The 22,345-nt window shown below is 39.2% G+C and overlaps 1 protein-coding gene and 1 pseudogene across 3 annotated transcripts in view; one reads left to right on the top strand and one right to left on the bottom strand.

Moving 5' to 3' along the window:
- Nucleotides 1-21,219, top strand: part of LOC113669092 (uncharacterized) — a 28,290-nt gene extending 7,071 nt beyond the window's left edge. For 2 of the 3 annotated variants that reach the window (XM_089204301.1, XM_089204299.1), the window contains exons 9-33: nt 21-1,869; nt 2,444-2,604; nt 3,390-3,448; nt 10,482-10,608; nt 10,815-10,985; nt 11,212-11,309; nt 11,687-11,768; nt 12,086-12,191; nt 12,459-12,570; nt 12,742-12,796; nt 12,879-12,935; nt 13,102-13,155; nt 13,345-13,431; nt 13,541-13,627; nt 13,979-14,675; nt 14,768-14,844; nt 15,182-15,274; nt 15,420-15,473; nt 15,643-15,739; nt 15,848-16,021; nt 16,311-16,454; nt 16,802-16,862; nt 17,349-17,385; nt 18,237-18,299; nt 19,108-19,623. In XM_089204301.1, coding sequence (XP_089060427.1) covers nt 21-1,869; nt 2,444-2,604; nt 3,390-3,448; nt 10,482-10,608; nt 10,815-10,985; nt 11,212-11,309; nt 11,687-11,768; nt 12,086-12,191; nt 12,459-12,570; nt 12,742-12,796; nt 12,879-12,935; nt 13,102-13,155; nt 13,345-13,431; nt 13,541-13,627; nt 13,979-14,675; nt 14,768-14,844; nt 15,182-15,274; nt 15,420-15,473; nt 15,643-15,739; nt 15,848-16,021; nt 16,311-16,454; nt 16,802-16,862; nt 17,349-17,385; nt 18,237-18,299; nt 19,108-19,239 — 4,734 coding nt within the window. In that variant the 3' untranslated portion in view covers nt 19,240-19,623. Of the gene's footprint in view, nt 1-20; nt 1,870-2,443; nt 2,605-3,389; nt 3,449-10,481; nt 10,609-10,814; nt 10,986-11,211; nt 11,310-11,686; nt 11,769-12,085; nt 12,192-12,458; nt 12,571-12,741; nt 12,797-12,878; nt 12,936-13,101; nt 13,156-13,344; nt 13,432-13,540; nt 13,628-13,978; nt 14,676-14,767; nt 14,845-15,181; nt 15,275-15,419; nt 15,474-15,642; nt 15,740-15,847; nt 16,022-16,310; nt 16,455-16,801; nt 16,863-17,348; nt 17,386-18,236; nt 18,300-19,107 lie in introns of all 3 variants that reach the window. The other variant, XM_089204300.1, reaches the window with a different exon arrangement.
- LOC113669093 (uncharacterized) lies at nt 5,961-7,181 on the bottom strand (annotated as a pseudogene).
- Nucleotides 21,220-22,345: the final 1,126 nt, after the last annotated feature.

Here is a 22,345-nt window from a genome sequence, read left to right as displayed (position 1 = left end):
TCATTAATTTTCCTCTCCAGCCAATGTCTCCATCAGGACAAATGCAGGAAAGAGGACCTCCATCCCCATTGCAGCAACCACCACCACCCACTAATGTTCCACCTGATGTTATTCAACAATCACATTCAGTTGTAGCTCCTACAAGTCAAGAGGCAATCATGCCACATGTGTTAGCAACATCTGATGGTGTTGATCAGAGAATGGCACCACCTTTGCCTGCTGCTCCTCCAGCTCATGTTGGGAGAGAGTCTGTTACATACCCTTATGTAAATCAACAACCAGATGTCCAGCCATGTGTAGCTGATGTTTCCTTCAATGCTCACAGTGGTCTTAATCAAAGAAGATCACCACCTCTGTCTTCAGATTTGTCAGCTTATTGTAGTGGGGAGTCTGGCCCTCACCCTAAAGTAAATCACCAACCAGATATCCAGCCACATACAGCTGAAGTTTCCTACAGTGCTTCCAGAAGTCACAATCAAGGAGTAGCACCACTGGAACCTGTGGCTCCTCCACCTCATTTGGGTGAGGAGTTTGTCCCGCACCGTTGTGTAAATCACCAACCAGATATCCAGCCATTTACTGCTGATGTTTCTCGCAATATTCCTGATGGTCATGATCAAATAGTAGCAACCCCAGAGCCTGCTGCTCCTTCAGGTTATGTGGGTGTGGATCCTGTCCCCCACTCCAGAGTAAATCACCAACCAGATGTCCAGCCACATGTTGCTAATGTAGTCTTTCCAACTCTAAGTGACAATGTGAACCATCAAGTTCCAGTAAATCCCAATGCATTGCCCCGAAGCACTGCAGAGCCACACCATGGGTCCATGGTTCTACCACCTGAAACATCAAAGACAGCTTCAATTTCAACGCAGGAACCAATTATGCAACCTCCCAAGGTTGAAGCAAAACCAGAACCAACACCAATGTCATTGGCATCTTTGCTTCAGGGGGAAAAGAAGCAACCTAAAAAGAAAGCATCTGACGTTGATAAGAGCTTGCAGAATCCAGTTCCAATGCAGTCTTTCACTAACACTGTGCAGGATTCCTCATCTCCTCTCTCTGCACAAGAGAGAGACAATCATCCTTTTGATTCAAGAGGTAGAGTAGATGAGGGACGTCGGCCTGAGCATGATCCAAGTGACCCTCGTGATACTGATTCACCAGAAAATTCAAAGCGCAAAGATGATCCTTATTATGACCGAGACAGACGGGATCCATATTATGAACATGATAGAAGAGATTACAGGCGGGTGCATGAAAGAAGGGATTATGACAGACACGAATATGGCCGAAGAGAATATGATAGAATGGAGTATGACAGGATGGAATATGATTATCGGGACAGAAGGGAATTTGATCGAAGAGAGAGTGATCACATTAGAAGAGATTATGATCCCAGGGATTATGACCGAAGGAGAAGTTATGATAGAGGGGAGAGCTACGACAACAGAGATGCCTATTACGGTTATGGGTCCCCAAGACAAGGAAGAAGGAGTTATGATGATCACAGAACTTCCAGAGAAGATTTGTACAGAGTCTCTGATCCTGCATATCCTCATCCATACTACAGTGGACGCAGTACTCCTTCATCTGATAGAAACAGTCCTTCTTATGACAACTCATCGACTTCCTACCCCTCACATCATTATGGCTATCCATCGTATCCACCATATCCATCATATCCTGATACTCAATCCATGGACATGTACCAGTATTTAACAATGTTGTACTATTACTATCCACAACACTATGATCAGTATTGTGCCCAGCTTGGATACTATAACACTGGTTACACCCCAGAGCAGATGGCTCAGTATTACAATGGAAACCAGTACCCTCCTGGTTACCAAAACTCTCAGCCAGTACAGGGTATGTATCATTGTTCTGTTGCTGTTGTTGGAATTTCTCTTTTTTTATATCTTATCCTGTCTTTTTCTTTTAAATAAATTTTCTTTTTAAACACTATGGCTGATTTCCAGGTCTCTCTCTTTTTTTTTTGCCTCTCAGGTTGAAGTTTATAATTTCAGTGAAAATATATTTTTGGGGGGATGTCAGCTTTTTTAGGATTTTGGGTATCTGTGGCATTTTAAACCCTAAGAACCCTAAGAGTGATCAGCATCTAATTTCTCCTCACAGTACTAATGCTGAATCACTCTTAAAAATCATGAGAATTAAGGGCACGACCATCAACCTGAGGAACTTGGATTATTGAACAAATTCTCCTTGTTAGTAGCAAGGAGATTTGTAGATAAGAGTATGGAGAATATGGATACTGATGTTAGGGTGTGAAGGGTCTAAGGTCCTTTGGTTTTTGCTCTGCTCTTCAGGATGCACTTTTAGAATAACTATTGTCTTGGCTGTTTTTGTAGATATATTGGTTGAAAATTGATAATTGGTGGATGAGGAAAATGTCTTAGTAATTCTCTCTCTCTGTTGTTCCCAGCTGCTCAGACTGAAGTCCAAGAATCTGAACCTGCACGACTGACTCCACAATTGTACAGAGTCCAACATCCCTTAGTACGTTTCAGTGGTAACAGGTTGATCTCCCTCCTAGGCAGTGGGGAAGAAGATGAACAACCCAAGTGTGTAGTTGCAGCAGTTCAGGTTTGTTCAATAGATCTGAATGGTTGAAAAGTGCTATTCCACATGTTGTTCCAAACTCAATGAACACATATCAAGGGTTAGCTGCATGAAAACTTTTTTAGTGGTAGTAAAACCCAGACTAAAATAATTCATGACTCTTAAATCTGGGCCCGGAAGATTTTAATTAGCAAACAGATTCAATATTGCTGTGTGTCTGTTCAGTGATAGATCACAGATCAACATCAAAATGTTGTAAGAACATAATTCAGCAGCACAGGAGGCACAGCTGAGAGTTTCACTGAGCTATGTTCTCACTAGATCTTGACGTCTTCTGTGATCTGTCACTGTACAGACCAGCAGTGACATGGAGTCTTTTTATTATAAATGATTAAAAAGTAACATGTTGTTAATGGTGATGCCAGCTATGTTCTCCAATAGGTCTTTAGTGAGAACCAATCCAAATGGGTGGGGGTGGGGGTGGGGTGGGGTGGGACTCAGCTTATCATGATTTTAATGCCTACTATGGCACTTGGGATCTCAGTGGACTTGAGAAAAGGATTTTGTGTCTGGATATATGTGGCAGTAGTTTAATTATTTTATTGTAAAATATTTCAGTGTGATAAGTGTACAATTTAGGATAGTAATTCCTCCTTAAGCCTGTGAAGCTCATTCTCCAAAAGAGAACATACTAAATGATATGGAGTTGATTGTTGCATCCATCTCTACAACATTTACAATATGACAATCCAAAATGAAATTAGACACGTAGACAGTTTTTAGTATATCTTTTGTTCTTGTCTGAGCAGATGGTGTTTGATGAAGAACAGATAAATCTCATCAAAGCATTTCCAGGCCCACTTTCAAGGTTAGTTGGCCTACACCTGCTAAGGCAGTTAAGGAGGGAGGCATTGGGATTTTTGGTTTTGCGGTTTTGGCTACATTTTAGATCGGTTTTTCGGTTTTGGTGTTCGTTGCGGTTTGCGGATTTTCCGAATTTTAGCATTTGGTTTTCGGTTTTCGCGAAAAATATTGACGGGTTTTCGAATTTGATATTCGATGCGGTTTTCGGTTTTTCCGAATTTTAGCGTTTGGTTTTTGGTTTTCGTGAAAAATGTTGACGGGTTTTCGGATTTCATATTTGACGCGGTTTTCGGTTTTTCCTATTTAATCTATTTGGGTTCCGGTTTCTCTTCGATCTGAGCGGCAATTACGCGCCTCCATTGATCTCGAATAGCAGATAAACGCAAATGTTATCGAGAGGAATGTGTGACAAACCAATTGAAATATCGCAGGGATCCCTAGGTAGCCTACGTATCCGTACCCTTCCCCCAAGGTGGGGGGGAGGGGAGGGTACGGTTACACGAACATTGCCAGAATTTCTTTATCAATGCCACCTCGAAGTTAGTGACCAAGTTACAGGCCACACGTGACAGATTGATCAACATTCCAATAGAATCTCCAAACTTTCAGGTCTTAGTTCGCAAATGGAAATGTTAGATTAGGGATTTTCGATAAAACTTTTCAGAGCTATAGCTTTTTGCGACTGCAAAATTGTAATCCTAGAGAGGACCTTTGTGCAAACTTCCTTGATTTAATTAGGTTCCATTACCAGTTGCTGAGTCCGCAAAGACCACGCTCGAGGTTCTCGAGAGAGCAGCTGTTAATTTAAGCAGATACTGGAAGATACGAATGCCAAGTCCGTGGCATTCATAAATCCTGTAATGAAATTAGTTTAGGTTACTCTGTATGCTCCACTTGTCACCACTGTATCGGATCGATCGGGGTTTTATTAACTGGGATGCGAAAATGTATCGGCGTTGACAGTTTCGCGTGCGGTTTTCGGTTTGATCGAATGTTTTTTTCGGTTTTTCGGTTTTGGATGATTTTTTTCTACGGTTTTACGGTTTCTAATGGGCCCCCCCTCGTTAATGCCGCTCTCGCTAAGAGCAGTCCTCTCGACTTCCCTTCGGAAAAAAGTTTTCTTTTATTTTTTGTCCATGAAAAAGGTTTAGGACACATGTCTCAAAACTAGTTTAGTTGTTCTCCAATTCTCTTTTTTTGCGTCGCCACAAGCCAAAAATTATTTTTGGTCAGTACACCCGTGTAGACAGCGATCGAAAGTGTAAATTTCACAGATTTTGTCCAGCGTGCAGCGACTGCAATAACATAGCTCACGGAATTCTATCTTGCTACAAGTTACGAGGTGCCTTCAATTAGTTCACAGACAAAATATGGAAACTTCAGCTGAAGTATTTTTCATACAAGCGTGATCAGAGGAGAGCCTTCTATTCGACCTTTATTTGCATATCAAAATTCACCAATTTGTACGAAAGAAATCTCAAAATGCAGGCGTTAATCGGGCTAAAAAAGCATATCAGTGTATAGTTTATACACCAATGAGGTCAACGATTGGCTTAAACCCGCGGGTATATCTGTAGCTTTCATCCACTAACATCTTAAATACAACGCAAATCCATGCGTTTGCTCAATTGCGCTCGTGTCAATGATCATTTGCATAATTCTGAAACTCGACCAAAATCTCCTTTTGATAGTTCCAACCTCGTTTGTTTATCCTCTACGGTGAGGATTTCAGGTTTTCATTACAACTGAATGGAGAATAGATGCCGAGTTGTCCTAAAACGTTGCGTAAACGTGATCGGTCGTAACGCTTGCGTGCTTGCGTGACTTACAAAGTAAACAAAGGCGATCGGAAGGCGCCTTCTCGATAATTTTCGTTGAAATATCTGGTCATGAACTACGCACAGTGAGGAGAAGATCAAAATTAAATAATAAGGTTTGGAACTCTAGCTATTACAGACATAAAGTGTTTCTTAAAAGGGCGCACAAACAAGTTGAATACGTTACAGTGTTATTTACTGCAACAACACGCAGACACTCCGAAAGAATTCTTCCAGTTTCTCCCGAGATTTTGCACACAAAATGCGATGAACTAGCCTTCCTTTCTACAATTTTTTTTCCATCATTAATGGTTTAACAGTGTTATGGACCACAACGGCTTTGACCGACAAACTCAACATTTCCATGCGACCATCAAAATCAACTGGACAACCCAGCATGATGTGTTGCGTGACGTGATCGTGAAATTTTTCCCTTGTCTATAACCTATATCGCGAACTAAAATTAGTTGATGTAACGAATTAGAATCGAAAGCTATCAAAATGGAGTGAATAATTTTACATATTACTGAGAATCTATCTTTTAAAATGTTTACTTGATTCATGGAAAGTAAAGATTGTAGTGGCTGCGGGTATTTCAGCCCTGATTTCTATGAGCACAAGTTAAGCTTGTTTTGGTCCGGTCATTTTGGCAAACAAAACAGATATTCATATGTTCTAAACATGGGAACACCTGGAAGACACTAGGAAAGACACTCGATAAGCTGGAAACCACTCCGCTTCGCGTCGTGGTTTCCTACGCTTATTTCGTGTTCTTCCAACCTCCCGCGTGTTTACATCAGGCTATGTAAACACGGAAACCATTTTACATTTCTTCATTGTACCATGGTTTCCTCAGGCGTTCGCTGTTTTTTCGTGCGTCGTTGGTTTAGATGTTTCCTTATTGTAGACATCCATACTTCCGGTATTTCGGCTCCGATGTCCCTGTTTATGTAATTTGGGTTGAGTCTTAAGTGAATTGCCTCCTTCACTTTCTTTGTGTACTGATGGCTTTCTCGGTCAATAAGCGTGGTTTCGTTCCACAGCGGCTTGTGTCCGGTTCCGTTGGCATGTTCTGAAACCGCAGAATTCTGAGTGCGTGCGAGTCGTATATCCCTGTCGTGTTCTTTCATTCTCGCTTGCATGGGTTGTCCTGTTTCCCCGATGTAGACTTTGTCGCATGTGCATGGTATCTTGTAGACTACGCCATCTTGCTTGTTTGGGTCAGCGGGGTCTTTTGGTCTGACCAGCCGAGATGTTAGTGCGGTGTCGGATTTAAAGACGGCGCGTATTCCTTGTTGCTGTAGGTGGCGGCGGAGGGGTTCTGAGACCGCTTTGATGTATGGCAGTACTGCGGTATACTTGAATTCTGTTGTTTCTCTCTTGGGTGTTGGATTCCTGGTTTTGGTCACCTTCTGTAGGAAGGACGGAGGGTAGCCGTTGGCGACGAGAGCTGTGGATAGATGTTTTTTTTCTCCTGGGCTGTTCCAGATGGCTTGGTGATGATGCCTTTAGCTCGGTCATGTAAACATTTGACAGTACCGCGTTTAACAGATTGTGGGTGATGCGAATCATAGGCGAGGTACTGGTCGGTGTGTGTGGGTTTTCTGTATACACTTGTGAGTAGTTTGCCGTCTGGTTCCCTTGTTACGAGGGTGTCGAGGAAGGCGATCTTGTTGTTATTCTTAGTTTCCATGGTGAAGCGGATAGACGGGTGTTGTTGGTTGAGGTGGCTCAGAAGGTTATCCGCGTTGTGCTGTTTCATGACGATGAATGTGTCATCTACATAGCGCTTCCATATTCTCGGTGGTTCTGGGGCTGTAGCTGAGGTTTGTTCTTCGAAGGCTTCCATGTATAGATCGGCAATTACGGCGGAAATCGTCTTCTTGTTGCTCGTAGAGTGCTCCGTTGTACTTTAAGTATGTGGATCTCTGGACGAAATTTAGAAGATCTGCAATCTGGGTAGGTGTGAGCGCTGTGCGGTCTGGTAGGCTCGGATCGTTGTTGAGTCTATGTAACGCGGCCTGTACTGTTTCTTCTATAGGGACGTTGGTGAATAGCGACTCGACGTCAAAGGATATCATTGCTTCGTCTGTTGGGATGGTCTCTTTACTGATTATGTTCGCAAATTCTCCTGAGTTCTTCACTGTGTAGTTGGAGTTACCTGTGAGAGGAGACAAAATTTTAGCTAGGTGACCCGATAGATCGTAAGCAAGGGTGTTGACAGAGGACACTATGGGTCTGAGCGGTGCGTTGGCTTTGTGTATTTTTGGTACGCCGTAGATTCTGGGTGGTCGCTTCTGCTTCGGCCTGATCTTGTTGTATTCGGTCTCCGATAGGTTCCCGCTTCGTTCGAGTTGTAGCAGCTTTTCCGTGGCTTTTCGGCTCAAGCGGTCTGTTGGGTCTTTGTTTAGGAGTTTGTACGGCCCGGTCTCGATCAGTGTTGACATCTTGGAGTGGTAGGTTTCCATGTCGAGGACTACACTCGCACAGCCTTTGTCTGCTGGTAGGATCCTGATGGAATGGTCCTGTTTGAGACTTTTTAGCGCATTTCGCATTTCCGTTGTGATGTTAGGCTTGGGTAGTACGGCCTTTTGGAGTACGTTGTTCACGGTTCTTCGGACTGTGTCGGCTTGTTCCGCGTCAAGTGGTCTGATGGCTGTTTCTACCTTCGCGATTATTTCTGTGGCCGGGATGTTGGTCGGCGTGACGGCGAAGTTTAGTCCTTTCTTGAGCAGGGTGGTTTCTGCGTCGCTGAGTGCTCTGGAAGACAGGTTAATGACCTAGTTTGTTTGGTCAACGTTGGGTGTCGAGGTTGACTTGCTGGCTGCTTTCTGTTCGAGGAGAAGTTTCTCAAATTTTTGTTTCTGTTGCTCCTTGGTGTTGTTGAAGACTTGCTGGGTGTTAGTACTGATCTGTTCTCGTAGAGTCTTTAGTCTTGAACTGACTAAAATTTATCAGGAAGGCTTTTACTTTCTTTTGTTGCGAAACTTGTGGATTTTAGAACTCTGAGCGACGTACGATAAATCCTGGCAACTAGAATTTGAGTCCACTGGCGAACTATGCCGGCTGGTCTCATGAGCAGATCAAGCCCTGACGAAAAAATTTGACAGCTTTGAGATTTTTAAACGGATGCAAAATCGAGACAAAAATTTGTCATGACAATTTTTCCTTTGATTTTGTTAAGAGAATTCTGGTTTTGTCTACTCGTGCAGATAGCCCAGAGAGGCCCTTACGAATCAATTTTTAGTTAAATAATAGCCTTCACATTCGAGAAATTGAAAATATATTACTCGTGTGATCCAACTACAACTATAATTCCGAAAACATCTTTAGTCAGTCTGGCTTTCTTTCACTGCCTCACATTGTCCCTCGTCTTCTGGGTGCCAACAAGTACTTTCACCGCATTTCCAATGTTTCCGAAAGTGTTCCGATGTTTAGAACATTCCAATAACTGTTTTATTTTTTCCATATCGGGCCCAAATGACCGAACCAAAACAAACTTAACTTGTACTCGAGGATTTCGCTGGATAGCTGGTAGTACTTCAAATGACTCGATACGTCGTCTCGGCTTTCCAGGAGAGAAATCAGAGCTGAAATATCCGCAGCCACTACAATCTTTGCTTTCCATGAATCAAGTAAACATTTTTGGAGATAAGATTCTCAGTAAAATGTAAAATTCTACAGCCCATTTTAATAACCTTCGATTCTAATTCGTTACATTAACTAATTTTGGTTCCGCGATGGAGGTCATATGACAAGGAAAAAAATTTGCACAATCACGTCACGCAACACATCAAGCTGGGTTTGTCCAGTTGATTTTGACGGCCGCGGGGAAATGTCGTGTTTGTCGGTCAAAACCGTTGTGGTCCATAACACCGTAAAATCACGAAAACAAATTGGCAGAAACGAGGGCTATTTCATTGCGTTCCGTGTGCAAAATCTCGGGAGAAACTATAGGAATTCTTTCAGAGTATATGCGTGTTGTTTTGGTAAATAACACTGTAACGTATTTCAACCTGTGTGTTTATCCCTTTAAGCAACGCGATATGTCTGTAATGACTAGAGTGCCAATTTTCATCTTCTCCACACTGTGCGTAGTTCATGACCAGATATTTCAGCGAAAGTTATCGAGAAGGCGTCTTCCGGTCACCTTTGTTTACTTTGTAAGTCACGCAAGCGCGCAAGCGTTACGACCGATCAGGTTTACGCAACGTTTTAGACAACTCGGCATCTATTCTCCATTCAGTTGTTATGAAAACTTGAAATCCTCAATGCAGAGGATAAACAAACGAAGTTAGAACGGTCAAAAGGAGATCTTGGTCGAGTTTCAGAATTATGCAAATGAGCATTGATGCGAGCGTAATTGAGCAAACACATGGATTTGCGTTGTTTTTAAGATGTTGGTGGATGAAAGCTACAGATATACCCGCAGGTTAAAGGCAATCGGTGACCTCAATGGTATATAAATTATACACTGACATGCATTTTAGCCCGATTAACGCCTGCATTTTGAGATTTCTTTCGTACAAATTGGTGAATTTTGATAAACAAACAAAGGTCGAATAGAAGGCTCTCCTCTGATCACGCTTGTATGAAAAATACTTCAGCTGAAGTTTCCATATTTTGTCTGTGAACTAATTGAAGGCACCTCGTAACTTGTAGCAAGATAGAATTCCGTGAGCTATATTATTGCAGTCGCTGCACGCTGGACAAAATCTGTGAAATTTACACTTTCGATCGCTGTCTACATTAGTATACTGGCCGAAAATAATTTTTAGCTTGTGGCAACGCGAAAAAAGAGAATTGGAGAACAACTAAACTAGTTTTGAAACATGTGTCCTAAACCCTTTCCATGGGCAAAAAATAAAAGAAAACTTTTTTCCAACGGGAAGTCGAGAGGACCACTCTTAGTGAGAGTGGCACTTAATAATTCTCTGAAAGTCCTTTTGTTTTGTGTTTTTCAAACTATGAGATTTGGTGACAGAATTTCATTTGAAAATGAAGTTGCATCAAAGCACCTTGTTAAAACAGTGGACAAATGTGTGAACTGCTTGAATGTACAGAAAAATATTGATAAACAATCCTCTTCAAAAATTAATGTATCACCATATAAAAATCCCTTAATGTCAGAAAATACTCATTGAACACAACTCCCTAACCTTTGATTGTAAACAGTGTTATTGAGGCATTTATAATTTTTTCTTCAATTTCCACTTCTAGCATGTACTCTAGTAGAACAGAAGTGATGTCTTACTGTGAACAGAGGAGTGCTACAACAGACACATCCGTTGAATTAGTGAAATCTCTAATTTGGAAAATTCTTGGGAATCTAGTCAAGCACAATGGAGTGAGTAATTGTGAATGATTCTCAAGTTTGATGGTCTTGTGGTTTTGTCTGTCTGTTCATCCATTCCTCTATGGTGCTCTCCTATTTGGTTAATTCTAAGTGCTTCCACCTACAAAAATTGTTGTTGCAAAAGATCAGTGGCTAGCTTCACTTTGCCTCAAAACCTGGTAACAGTAATAAAAATTGACCAACTGTTGTATTCTCAGGCCTTTGTACCATCTGATTTGGCTGAGATCATTATGGCAAACTGGAGGATGTCTAATGCATCAGATCAACATGAATTCCCATGTGCTGAGAATGCACTGCCAGCTTCCGAGTCTGAGAAGAACAAACATGTTGCAGTTTATAGAGAGATGCTTTTAACAGGTGCAACTAAGGTAATGTTGGCTTTTTACTTTCAGCTCTTGATTCTTTTTTTCCCAAAAAAAAAACTTGTCTGCCTCACTTGTGGAGTTTGGGTGACTAGAGTATGCCTTTTGGGCAGCCAATCCCCAAATTGAGTAACCATCGCTTAGCTGGCTTGATCTAGCAACCCAGTCAAAGGCTACCCATGGAACAGAACTTGCAACACATGGCTATAGTCATTTACCATTATTTGTCTAGGATGCCCTGGAGTACTCCATGAGATATGGTCTGTGGGGACACGCCATGATGCTGGCAGGAAAAATGGATAAGAAAGTGCAAAATGATGTTATGACAAGGTAAGGAATAGATGTTATGAATTGCTGGAGACATGGAGACTTGTGATTTGTCTAATGGACTAAAAACTGAGAGCTTTTGATGTGAACCCTGTGTGGATCATTGTGATATATGTAATTGGGAAAGACACTGAAATCTTTCAGTGCTTCTCTCCTCCTGTGAGCTAGAAGGGCCACTGGTAAACTGACACAGAAACTATAAAGCTGAAGTAAGAACTGCCATCAGTGGTGCTAATCCAAAAAAGATCACCATATTTAGTTAAGTGACTTTCATTGTTGCACAGCGCAAATATCTTACTCACAATTCTAAGGTCCTCCTTTAATTTGCTCTTCTTTCAAAGCTAATTCTTAACTTCATTGTTTTCTGTTTTTTAATCCAGATTCATGAGGACTATGACTGATTTTGATCCAATCCACACGGTTTACAATCACCTTTCTGGAAGACAACCTGTTGCATTGATGGTGAGTGACTGCCCAGCTTAAACCTTCTCTTTTGTTGTTGTCAACAGCTGTCTTCTCACATAGTGCTGGCAATAGGGTTACTACCTGAAATGCACCATCCTCTCAACCAACCATGCTAATGCATTCAGCAAACCTGGTTTTCCATGGTTGGTGCTGTTTGCTTGTTCTCACTGGTTCTGTGCAACATTTCTCTCCCCCCCTTCCGAAATATTTGGACTCATACTTTGGTTTAGATTTTACATCATACAATTGACATAATCTGTCCTTTGGGTGCCTTTTCATGAAATCTTTCAACTTTTGCTACTCTTCCCTTTCAGACACCTGATGACTGGCAAAGGAATCTTGCAGCAATGGTGGCCAATCCACCCCGTCAGCACCCAAAGAGTAACAAGAAGAACATCATTTGTTTGGGAGATACTCTGAGTAAGTTCCACATCATGGTGCAAGTTGTTTAACACATAATAGATTAGTTAAGTGCACTGAAAACAAATTACTTTGTAGTGAACAAAACAAGTGAAAAAAGTTTATTTATGCCATAAGCTAATTAAGAAAGAGCAAGTTATTGTGGCAGTTATCATAATGCACATGTTTCAGCCACTGGCTTACTGAATCAGTTATTACCTTACTATGACATCACCACTAATGATACTCAGTCAGTTATAATGCAAAATGATGATTTCTTAATTTCAGTGGCTAATGATCAGGTTTGGGCTGCACATTTATGTTACCTGTTGGCTTCTGAAAAGTTTGGTTTTCCATCTGATGAAAAGACCAAGATGACACTGATAGGAGTAGATCACAGGTAATTGTCGCAACTCTGTTATAGAGTGATGAACCAACGGAAATGTTCCAGTTTGTTCAAGTCGATTCCGTCTCTTCATTCTAAAACACCACCACTACAAGGGGCTTTTTTTTTATCTCTTTGTACTGGAAAAGATGTCACCAACCCTTGAAAAATCTTTCTCTTTTACAGAAAAAATCCACTCACAGAGAAATCCATCCCTCTTGAAAACTTGCAGATGATGGAGGTATGAATCTAAAATTATTTGTCATACAGTGAATTCTGATAAGAGATAACTAATCTTTCTTTCATTTTGTCGTTTTTGTTAGGTTTTAGAGTATGCTCTTAGTCTAAACAACGAAGAATATCATATCCCAGTGCTGCAGGTATGTAGTTAGGGACATTGATTGTGGGTCTGTTTGAAAGGGATATCTTTCTATCATGCTGCAAATCCTGATTTGAGGTCAATTGGAAATGATGCCAGCGTACACAATCTCAAGTATTCACTGAAAAAAGAATAAATAATAATGGTAAAATATTTGTTTTTATTAGACATACAAATATCTCCATGCAGAAAAGTTGGCTGAGGGAGGTTTCACTGATGAGGTAAGAAAGTAAAAGAAGAATTGATGTTGTTGTCTTGTGAATTGTTTGTTTGTGGTGACAATTTTTTCATCACTAAATCTTAACTAGAAGACAGTATTTTTTAAGGAGGACATGGGCAAAAATTCTGGTTCTGTTGAATGAGGGGTGCCATAAATGCAATGTTTAACTCTGCACTTTTTATCTCAAAAGGCTCAGCAGTATGCAGACCTCATTAGTCGTATAATCATTAAACATCCTCACCACTTTAACTCTACATTAACCAAGAACATTAAAGAGGTAAGGAATTCAAGATGAGATACCAGTAATGTAGATGATTTTTCTATACTTGCAAAGGTGTACTGTTGAATATCAATTAAATCTTGCTTTTCTTTTCTTTGTGTCTCAGCTGGCAGACAGATTAACTCCTGAAAGTGAAGAGGCTGCTGCTACAGAAATGACGGAAATGTTGGACAGGCTTCTGCAAGCTAAAGATGTAAGAAAAACAGAGTTGCCATTTACAAGTTAGGTTGCTGTCTCAGATGTTATATCAGAAGCTACAGGCCATCATAATTTTTTCATGGAGAGGTTTTCCACAGCAGTTGTAGTTGAATGTTTAAGTTCCTTTAGAGTATATTCCATAGTCTAGGCTGGCCTTTTTTGCCCTAGTTTATTGGAATCATGGCATCACAGTGCAAAGAGTCTCATTGAACAAAGCTGAACAATTTCCATATAGATGTATGGGACAGCATATCTAATAACCCTCTTAATAATCAACAGTAAGATATGCATCAAAGATCAACAAATAGTGCCATCCACATAATTATTAATATTTGCTTTTCCCCAGCAATCATCCCAGATCAGCAGTTCTGTTACAGAAAGTGAAGGTGACGCAGAAGATCCCCTTGGAGAAAGCTCAGTATCCTTTTTCTCAGGATATGAGCCTACCCCCAAACATCAGGGGGCAGAGGAAGCTGAAACAGCACCTCCCATAAGACCGCCCTCAGCTACTGGTCATCATCAAGATTCATGGTCTAGTGGTATGGATCCAGAAGCTACTCAGCCTGAAAAGCCTCTAATACAAGGAACTTCATCCATGCAGCAGTTTCCTTCAAGTTCTGCATCCCAACCTCCAGACGTTTGGTCAGAGCCTTCATCTGCAGCAAATCCTCCTCCACAGCAACCTTTCTTTGTGCCAGGTCCTCCTGTGTCACAACAAGTTACTGAACCAATGGTCAATGACCCACCAGCTGCAGTGGAGGACCAGCCTTATTACCCCCAGCAGCCAGTGTGGAAAGACAATTACCAGGAGGTATCTGAGGTATCATGGAATGACAATCATCAAGAGCCCTCTTGGAATGGCAGTCATCAGGAACCGTCTTGGAATGGCAGTCATCAGGAACCATCCTGGAATGATAGTCATCAGGAACCATCCTGGAATGACAGTCATCAGGAACCATCTTGGAATGACAGTGGCCAGTCATCATGGTCAGAGGGAGTCAGAAATGAGGAACCAAAGAAAGTTGAGCCTCCACCACCTAAAGGTATCAAGTGACAGTATGATTGATTGTGTGATACAGTATTGTACAACATAGGATTGTACAAGATTTCTGACAGATTTTTTATCCTGTTATAGAGCCTGAGCCACCAGCAAAAGAAGAACCAAAGCCCAAACCATCTGAGAAGAAAAAGAATGCTAAGAACAGCAGTAAGGTTTGTAAAAAAAAACAAAACAAAATACTGTTCCCTTTATGAGCAGTCATTCTACTGCAGTTCTACTGAATTATTAACTTTCTCGTGGTCTTATGTATAGGAATGCATTCAAGCTTGAAGGTTGTGGAAGGTTTTCGCAACCACAATCATCATTTTAAATAATTGCTAGCTGCAGTGGAGATTCAATTCCCTTATTCTCTGCCTAGGAATTTATCCAGTGGATATTTTAATTACCCAATTTACACAAATGTGCACAGAATAAAGTGCTTAGTGTTCCTTTTTAGGATGAGATTTTGTCAACAGCATATTTCAACTGTTTATATGGTTTTATTTGCAGGGTGGCTGGTTCTCAGGTCTGTCTGGGATAATTCAGAAAGTCATGCCTCGAGGCTCCAATGAAATGATTCTTCCTGATGACAAAAATAAAACGGTAGAGTTTCTTACCACTTATTTTGTTACCTGCATTCTTCTCTAGATTTTTAAGGATTTTGATTTTTAACCCTTGCATCATTAGTTTTCCTTTTTTTTTTTAAATTCAAGTAACTTTGCCCTTTTATAATCTTGTGTTAATATAGATTTACTGGGACGAGGAGCTCAAAAAGTGGGTCAACACTGAAGAGGATGAGCAGGTATGAGTGTCATTTTAATCATACTTAATAGAAGTTGGGACTAAATTAGCCCAAATTCTTTAGTTATTGAAACAGAGGTCTTTTTGAATGTGCTAGAAAACGAAACAATTGTTGAGATATTTTGATATGATAGTCATCAATGATGTGGTTCTTGTTTTGTCCTGTGTAGGAGAAAACTCCACTACCCCCACCCCCAAGTGACATGCAGCTTGGTGGAGGTATGCCACCTTCTATTCCACTCAGCAATGGCTTCCCCCCCAGTGCAGGTGAAGATTTTTGTTGTCATTTTAGGACTTATTAGACATATACTTGAGTTTTTAAGACACCTTTTCAAAGAAGCTATCAGTCAATATAATTCCTATAACTATCTTCAGCGTCAAAAATGAATGGTGCTCGTGAGACATCTGCAGCTCCTCCTCCATTTGGGGCCCCATTGTTGCCAAATGTTCCTGCCAGCCAGCAGTCCAGTCCAGGCATGCTACCTGGAATGACGACTCCTTCAACACCTTCTAAGTTCTCGCGGTTGGCACACGGGGGCAGAAGACATGGTAAGTGCTTAGAATACATGATCAGATGTTTTTGTGAACTGTTAATTTAAAAACAAATATTCTTGAAGGTCTAATCCAGTTTGCTAAGTTCTAGTTTCTTTAGTCTAGAACCATGCATTGGGGCTACCTTTATTAGCTTCTCTTAGATTGACAACCTTACCTGCACATTTCCTTTCATTACTCTAAAGTTTATTCTGATTGTAGAACATCATTGAAAATAGTTGTGACAGTAATTTGCTTTGATGCTGAAACAGTTACTAAGAGGTTCTGACTGCCTTACTCCTTTCAGCTAAGAAGTATGTGGATGTCTTGAACCCAAATAGCCAAAGCTCCAATGCTTCTGCTCCACTTCCAAGCGGTCTTCTGCCCATGATGCCCGGCCCAACTACTGAATTTAAAGGAAACCTTTTCATACCTGCTCCTGTGACTACAAGTAAGAGTAATGCATTGTTCACATCTGTTGTTGTTGGTAATATTGTCACTTTATTTCAGATCTCATCAAAATGAAACTACAGTGAGACCTTTTTTGAGGCAGTCACTTATATCAGTAAATTTAAGATATTTGGAGAAAAAATTCTTATTTACAAATAGGCCTTGATTCTCTTTTTTGGTGTTTGGAGTTTTATTAATTTTCCATGTGGATCAAGTATTTATTTAACCCCAAGAAAATCATAGGTTGGTTGTTAGAAAATAATCAATGAAGTGGTTGCCATAATGAGTAACAGACATAATGTTTTCCAAACATACACAACTAAAATTGATTCTGTGTTATTCTTATAGCTGATCAGAGTGCTGATCAACAGCCTGCTATTGGCAATCCTTCATCACGTCCCTCATCTCGGTAAGATAATTAATGATGATAGAAATGATCAAGTGATTTCTTTTCAAATGACAATGTGTATTTTATAACCTAAAAGAGGCTTAATCAGGCTTACATTTTAGGATAATGGTCAGCTTAGCAGGTGCTTATGGAGAGAAAAAGATTTCTTGTAGCGGGTAACACAAAGAAGAGAGATGATGCAACACAAAAATTCAGAATAAGGAAGAAGAGCTTTGACTAATCTTCCATGCTCTTGCCACAGAAGTCTCGCAGACATTTTTTCTTTCATTACAAAGAAATTTATCCTTACAATATCAGTATAGAATCAAGCAGAAAAGTAAAGAGAGCAAAGAAAAAATTCAACAAGGGGATAATTAGTTGATCCAATACCAACTTCTCAGAACAAACATCATGAGAATGATATAGAAGACAGCAAGGAGAATTACTGATGAGATCTGGGAGTGAAAGGATTAAAAAAAAGACTTTGTTTTTTGTTTTCTTTTTAAGAAATGAAGAAGAGGACAGGGGCGATCAACAGTCACAGGTGAATTGCAATTTTGAGCCTACTTTTTATCAATTTGAGATCAAACCCCTGGACATGTGAATTTATTACACTTGATTTTCTGTTTGTTCACCTTTTCTCAATTATTATTAACTCAATGTAAAAATGAAAGTAAAATTCTAAGTGTTAAAATGATAATGCTAGGCAAAGCTGGTTAATTTTAAAACTAATAAGCAAATCTGTCACTGCTTCATATCATAGTTTTAAAATGCATCACAATGAAATGTGTAGGGTATATGCAAAATACTTAATGTTAATCTGAAACAGCATTACTGTATTCCCTGTAAATTAAAACGAGCTGCAGTGTAAAGACTCATGCTTACAGACAGTGTACAATAGTGTATAATGCATCTTAATCCGAGTTTTTAAACATTTGAAGGTAAAAGGTCACTTGATGTCTGTTTGAGGCATTTTTAATTTCTTTTTGTGAGCCTACCCTCTGCATTGAGTGTACAGTTTGATTTTTCATATTAGGGGTACATGTCATTTTCAGTGTTCCTGAGTTGTAGATGCTTGAAGTTGGGTGCAATGAGTGCTTAATAGTCAGCTTGCTGGACTCACACCAGGTCAAAGTATCATGTTCTCAAGTGAGACACACATGAATAGATTTTGGGAAAATTTCACAAACACTTGTCTTCTCATTTATGAGGCAGCAACACTTTTCATCATTTCTAGCTACAGCATCAGGTTATGCAGCATAGATTGAAGGATTGGAGAGGGATATTTTTCTTCTCCTTGTTTTGTTATGTCAGATGGAGAATACATCATTACAGCTGAAGATGCTTCCAGTGTTCAGTTTCCTATGTTTTCAACATACACATTTTTGTTTTCAGCATTCCCGATCAAGCTCTGTTTCCCTTACTTCAGCTGAAGTCCGTAGCTATATGATGCCCCAGGTATTTAACTGAATTCTGCCCTAGCAACTGCTGTAGGAAGATCAGCTTAGGCAGAGTCCATGGGGCAACCATAGACAGTGAAAAAAATTTTAAAAAAGTGTAGTGAAAGCTGTTGTAAATTTCACCTGAATGGGGCTTGTTTGAGTTTTAAAGTTGTTCTTTTCATTTTATCAGTGTTGGCCATTTATACTTCAATGCTTGCATCCAAAGATCGTATTTTCACTTAATCATTTTAGATCTAATATTTCTCTGTTCATTTAAAAATCATCCAACTTGCCTTTAATGATTCATCATATTTCTTCCTTCCTAATAACAAACTTAAAACATCTTTTCTGTCTAACAACAAATTAAGAGGTTTAATGATTTGCGCAGTTCAAGGAAGTTTTACAAGAAATAAGTAACAAATAAAGGATTTAAGGTTTTAATTAAATGCTGTGTATTTCTTTGATGGTTATTAAGCCAATGAGTCTTGTACTGCACTTTTAAAAGTTCAACTGTCATTAAAACTTTTGGCGGTTAACTTCTTAAGTCTTGTTTAAAATGCTTAAATCAAACCAGGTTTTCCTTTTCCTTTTCACAGTTTGACTAATTTCACATACTGATCTTAATCTGCTAAATAACTGGACTTTTTTCCACTTAATGTTTTTAAGTCATCTTAATCTACCATCCCTCACCAATTTTACTCCTTGTCGGTTTATTCTAATGGCTTTTGTGTTGTTGGTTTTTTTTTTTCTGTCCTATTAAAATTTTTGATGAAAGCCAGAATGTTGGTGAGATAGCTTTAACAATTTCTGTTTTACTATTGCAGGACCCAGACCCACCCCCTCAAGAAACCAATTCCGTTCCTCCACCTATGTTCTTTGATCCAATAGTCTTCAGTCAGCCTCAGGCTCAGGCCTCACCAAGAAAATCTCGCTATCCGGGTATCCGGAAAAACTAATTGTCTAAAAAAAAACATTTAATTTAAAAATTGGAGATTTTGAAATATTTGTCTGGCGTATTTAATTTTATGATATTTTTGAGAAGTTTTTGCATATGATTCAAGTTTCCGCTTCCTTCCTTTCCTTCCTTTCTCTTTCTCTTGATTTTCATATTTTGAATTTAAGCTGTACTTTTTCCATTCTTCCTCTCAAAAATTAATTCTGCTCTGGGTCTGACCCATTTTGATCGGGATTTTTTCATCAAGTTTTCAGTGGTTATCAAATGAAAAAATCCACATTGATTTTTTTTTTTTTTTTTTTTCGAACCAGACAAATATTTCAAAATCTCCAATTCCTCTAACTGTAATAAATAAAAATTAATGGGTGGAGCAATAAAAAAAAAAGGGGGGGGTGTTAATACTATTTATAAGAATTATGGCACTTTTGGACAATTTTAATCCTATTTCTCAAAGAAAAATGCATTGATTCCAACAGCACTTTATTTCACAACTGAGATGTAAGATTATTTTATTTTGAATTCAGCTACAGATTTGCACTTTATTATTTTGATCTGAATCCTTTGCTGTCTTTTAATGTTTTTTAATGAGAGCCAGGCTTCCTTTTTTTTCACCAAAATTGTTGTTTTATTAGCTTAATCCACCTTTATTAGTTTAACTTCCAAGTTACCTTATCTACTCAGTCTACCTTAAATTTGTTATCAATTCTTCTGCTCTTTGGTTAAGACACTTATCTATATAGTTATCTCCTTTAGTAAAAAAAAAAAAAAAAATTGGACTATCTGCTCTTTAAGTTAACTTAAAAAAAAAAAAAAAAAAAAAAACCTTTATCATGTACCTTATAGGTACCATTAGTTAAGCAAACTTGCACTCTATAATCTGTAGTAATATTTTAGAAAAAGAAAAATGCCGCACTCTCCGGCTTTGACATCATTATTTTATTAGTCCAAAAAAAAAAAAGTAGAAAATTCTGTACTATCTTAATTTTATTATTTCTGGTATCAATCTCTTTCAAATGTCAGTCTTATTTTTAGCCTTTGCTCGGAAGAAGTCAGCAAGTGATACCATCTCAGATAACTCAACAGTGTCACCTCTGTCATTATGGCCCAGGCTTTTGTTTTGTTTGTTCTGCACTTTTTTTCTTTTTTGTTTTTGTTTTTTGTTTTTGTTCAGTAGGCAGGTTTGTTATGTGTGGTCTCTCAGTGGCTATACTGGATGATTATTCTCTGTTTAGCTCTCCCAGTATAGTTTGCTGAGCTTATCGCATTTCAAACCCACCTCTGAATAATACTAGCTAGTCTCTGAGGTTAAGGATTTTTTTTCTCTCTTCCTCTTTAATTCCAGTCAGAAGTCAGTTTGTTCAGCGTTCTGGTTTGTTATGTGTGGTCTCTCAGTGACTGTACTGGATGATTATTCTGTTTGATAGTTCTCCCAGTATGGTTTGCTGAGCTTATCACATTTCAAACCCATTTCTGAATAAATCTGACTTCTTTCTTGGTTTGAGGGCTGATTTCTATCTTTTCATTTATTATTGTTTGTTTTGGGATAAAGTTTTGTTGTTCAAAAGTCTCCCATAATGGCTCTGAAGTAGACATTTGTTAAGTCTCAATCTGCTGACTTCATTCTGAGGGGTAGAAATATTTTATTCACTATTTTTCAAATATGTATGTAGCATGATCACATTTACTGAAACTTGTTTTAATCCATTTCATACAATCAGTTTAAGTGTCATAACCAGCTGTCATTATTTTTCAATCATCTTTTCGAAGCCTGGCTCTTTTTGAGAACTTTTTTTAACATCTCGAGTTTCATAGTTTATACTTATTGAATTTCACAGCAAAGAAAATTTAACTGCTTTTACTTTATTTCTTTTCTTGGAATCCTAAAATTTCTCTAATTTATCATAGCTGTATTTACAAAAGGTAAATATTCATACGGGGGTGGGTCTTTTTTGTCCATAAATAAAGTAAATATGAGTTCTGACTTGGCCCTGATTGGTTTCATTGACTTTAGATATGTTGGGGTGACTTGACGTGACCAGCAATTCATGGGCGGTGGTCTTGTTGGATACTAAAACATTCTGTCTGAAAAGGCTAAACGTGGTTGTATGAGGGTGATATATCACAGTCATAAATGAGGAAAGAAATGAGAAGATTTTGTGTCATGTGCACAGCAGTACATTCCCATCCATAAAACATGTTTAAAGAACACTTCCTTCCCCTTCCTGCCTCGCCCATGGGTTTTGCTGCTTCAGGTCATGACCCTTTTTATACACGGTTGCGGGGAAGAACGGTGCGATTTGCAAGCGAGCTTAAGCAAACCACGACGATGACGATGACGATGACGATGACGATGACGATGACGACGTGATGAAAAAAAAACTGAACAATTTTCTACTTGTCCTTTTCGAAACAACGTGAAATCAAAAAAAGTGTTTTCGTTGTCTGATAACGGAAAGCCCTTTACTATCTGGAATTTTACGCCGCTTACACGTTATCAGTGAAGGTTGGGTCAGGCATCATTATTGGAAAATTTTCCACATTTGCCCATCGGCGGAATTTGCACGAGAAAATATAATTTTATTCTTAACCCTAAGTTTTCCTTTACAACGGAGTTCCGACTGCTTGAGGCCCTTGAAAATAGCCATCATAACCATCTCCCAAGGAACAGCGCAACCTATGCACCACATCAATATTAACCAAACTAGTGAAAGACTGCAATAAAAATTTCCACGAAAGGAAAAAAACAAATGTACATGTAGATCCCTTGAACTTAATTGGTTGTCTTCCAAAAGCAATTAACTTCCATGACCTAAACAAAACATAGGACATGAGCGAACATTTTTTATCGCAAGAGGTATTATTGACAATGGGTAATATTCAAGGAAATACTGAAACCAAATACTCTAAGTAAAATTATTTGTCTTTTGGGAGCTGACTCGAAGTTCAACAAAGATATCCCAGTTGCGTGCAGCAATACAAAGTTGTTTGTACAAGTTCACGTCTCCTCTACTCAAGAATGCAGTGGGAGAAATAAATTAAGATTCACTTAGGCGACGCTTACACAGATGTTGTTGACTTGAATCTCAACCAAAAGTTTTACCCCTCTC

Source organism: Pocillopora damicornis, chromosome 4 (assembly GCF_964200805.1).
Source record: "Pocillopora damicornis chromosome 4, jaPocDami1.2, whole genome shotgun sequence".
In the NCBI taxonomy this organism is placed as follows: Eukaryota; Metazoa; Cnidaria; class Anthozoa; order Scleractinia; family Pocilloporidae; genus Pocillopora; species Pocillopora damicornis.
Note: the sequence above shows the minus strand (reverse complement) of the source record. Positions and strands in the feature narration are given on the sequence as shown.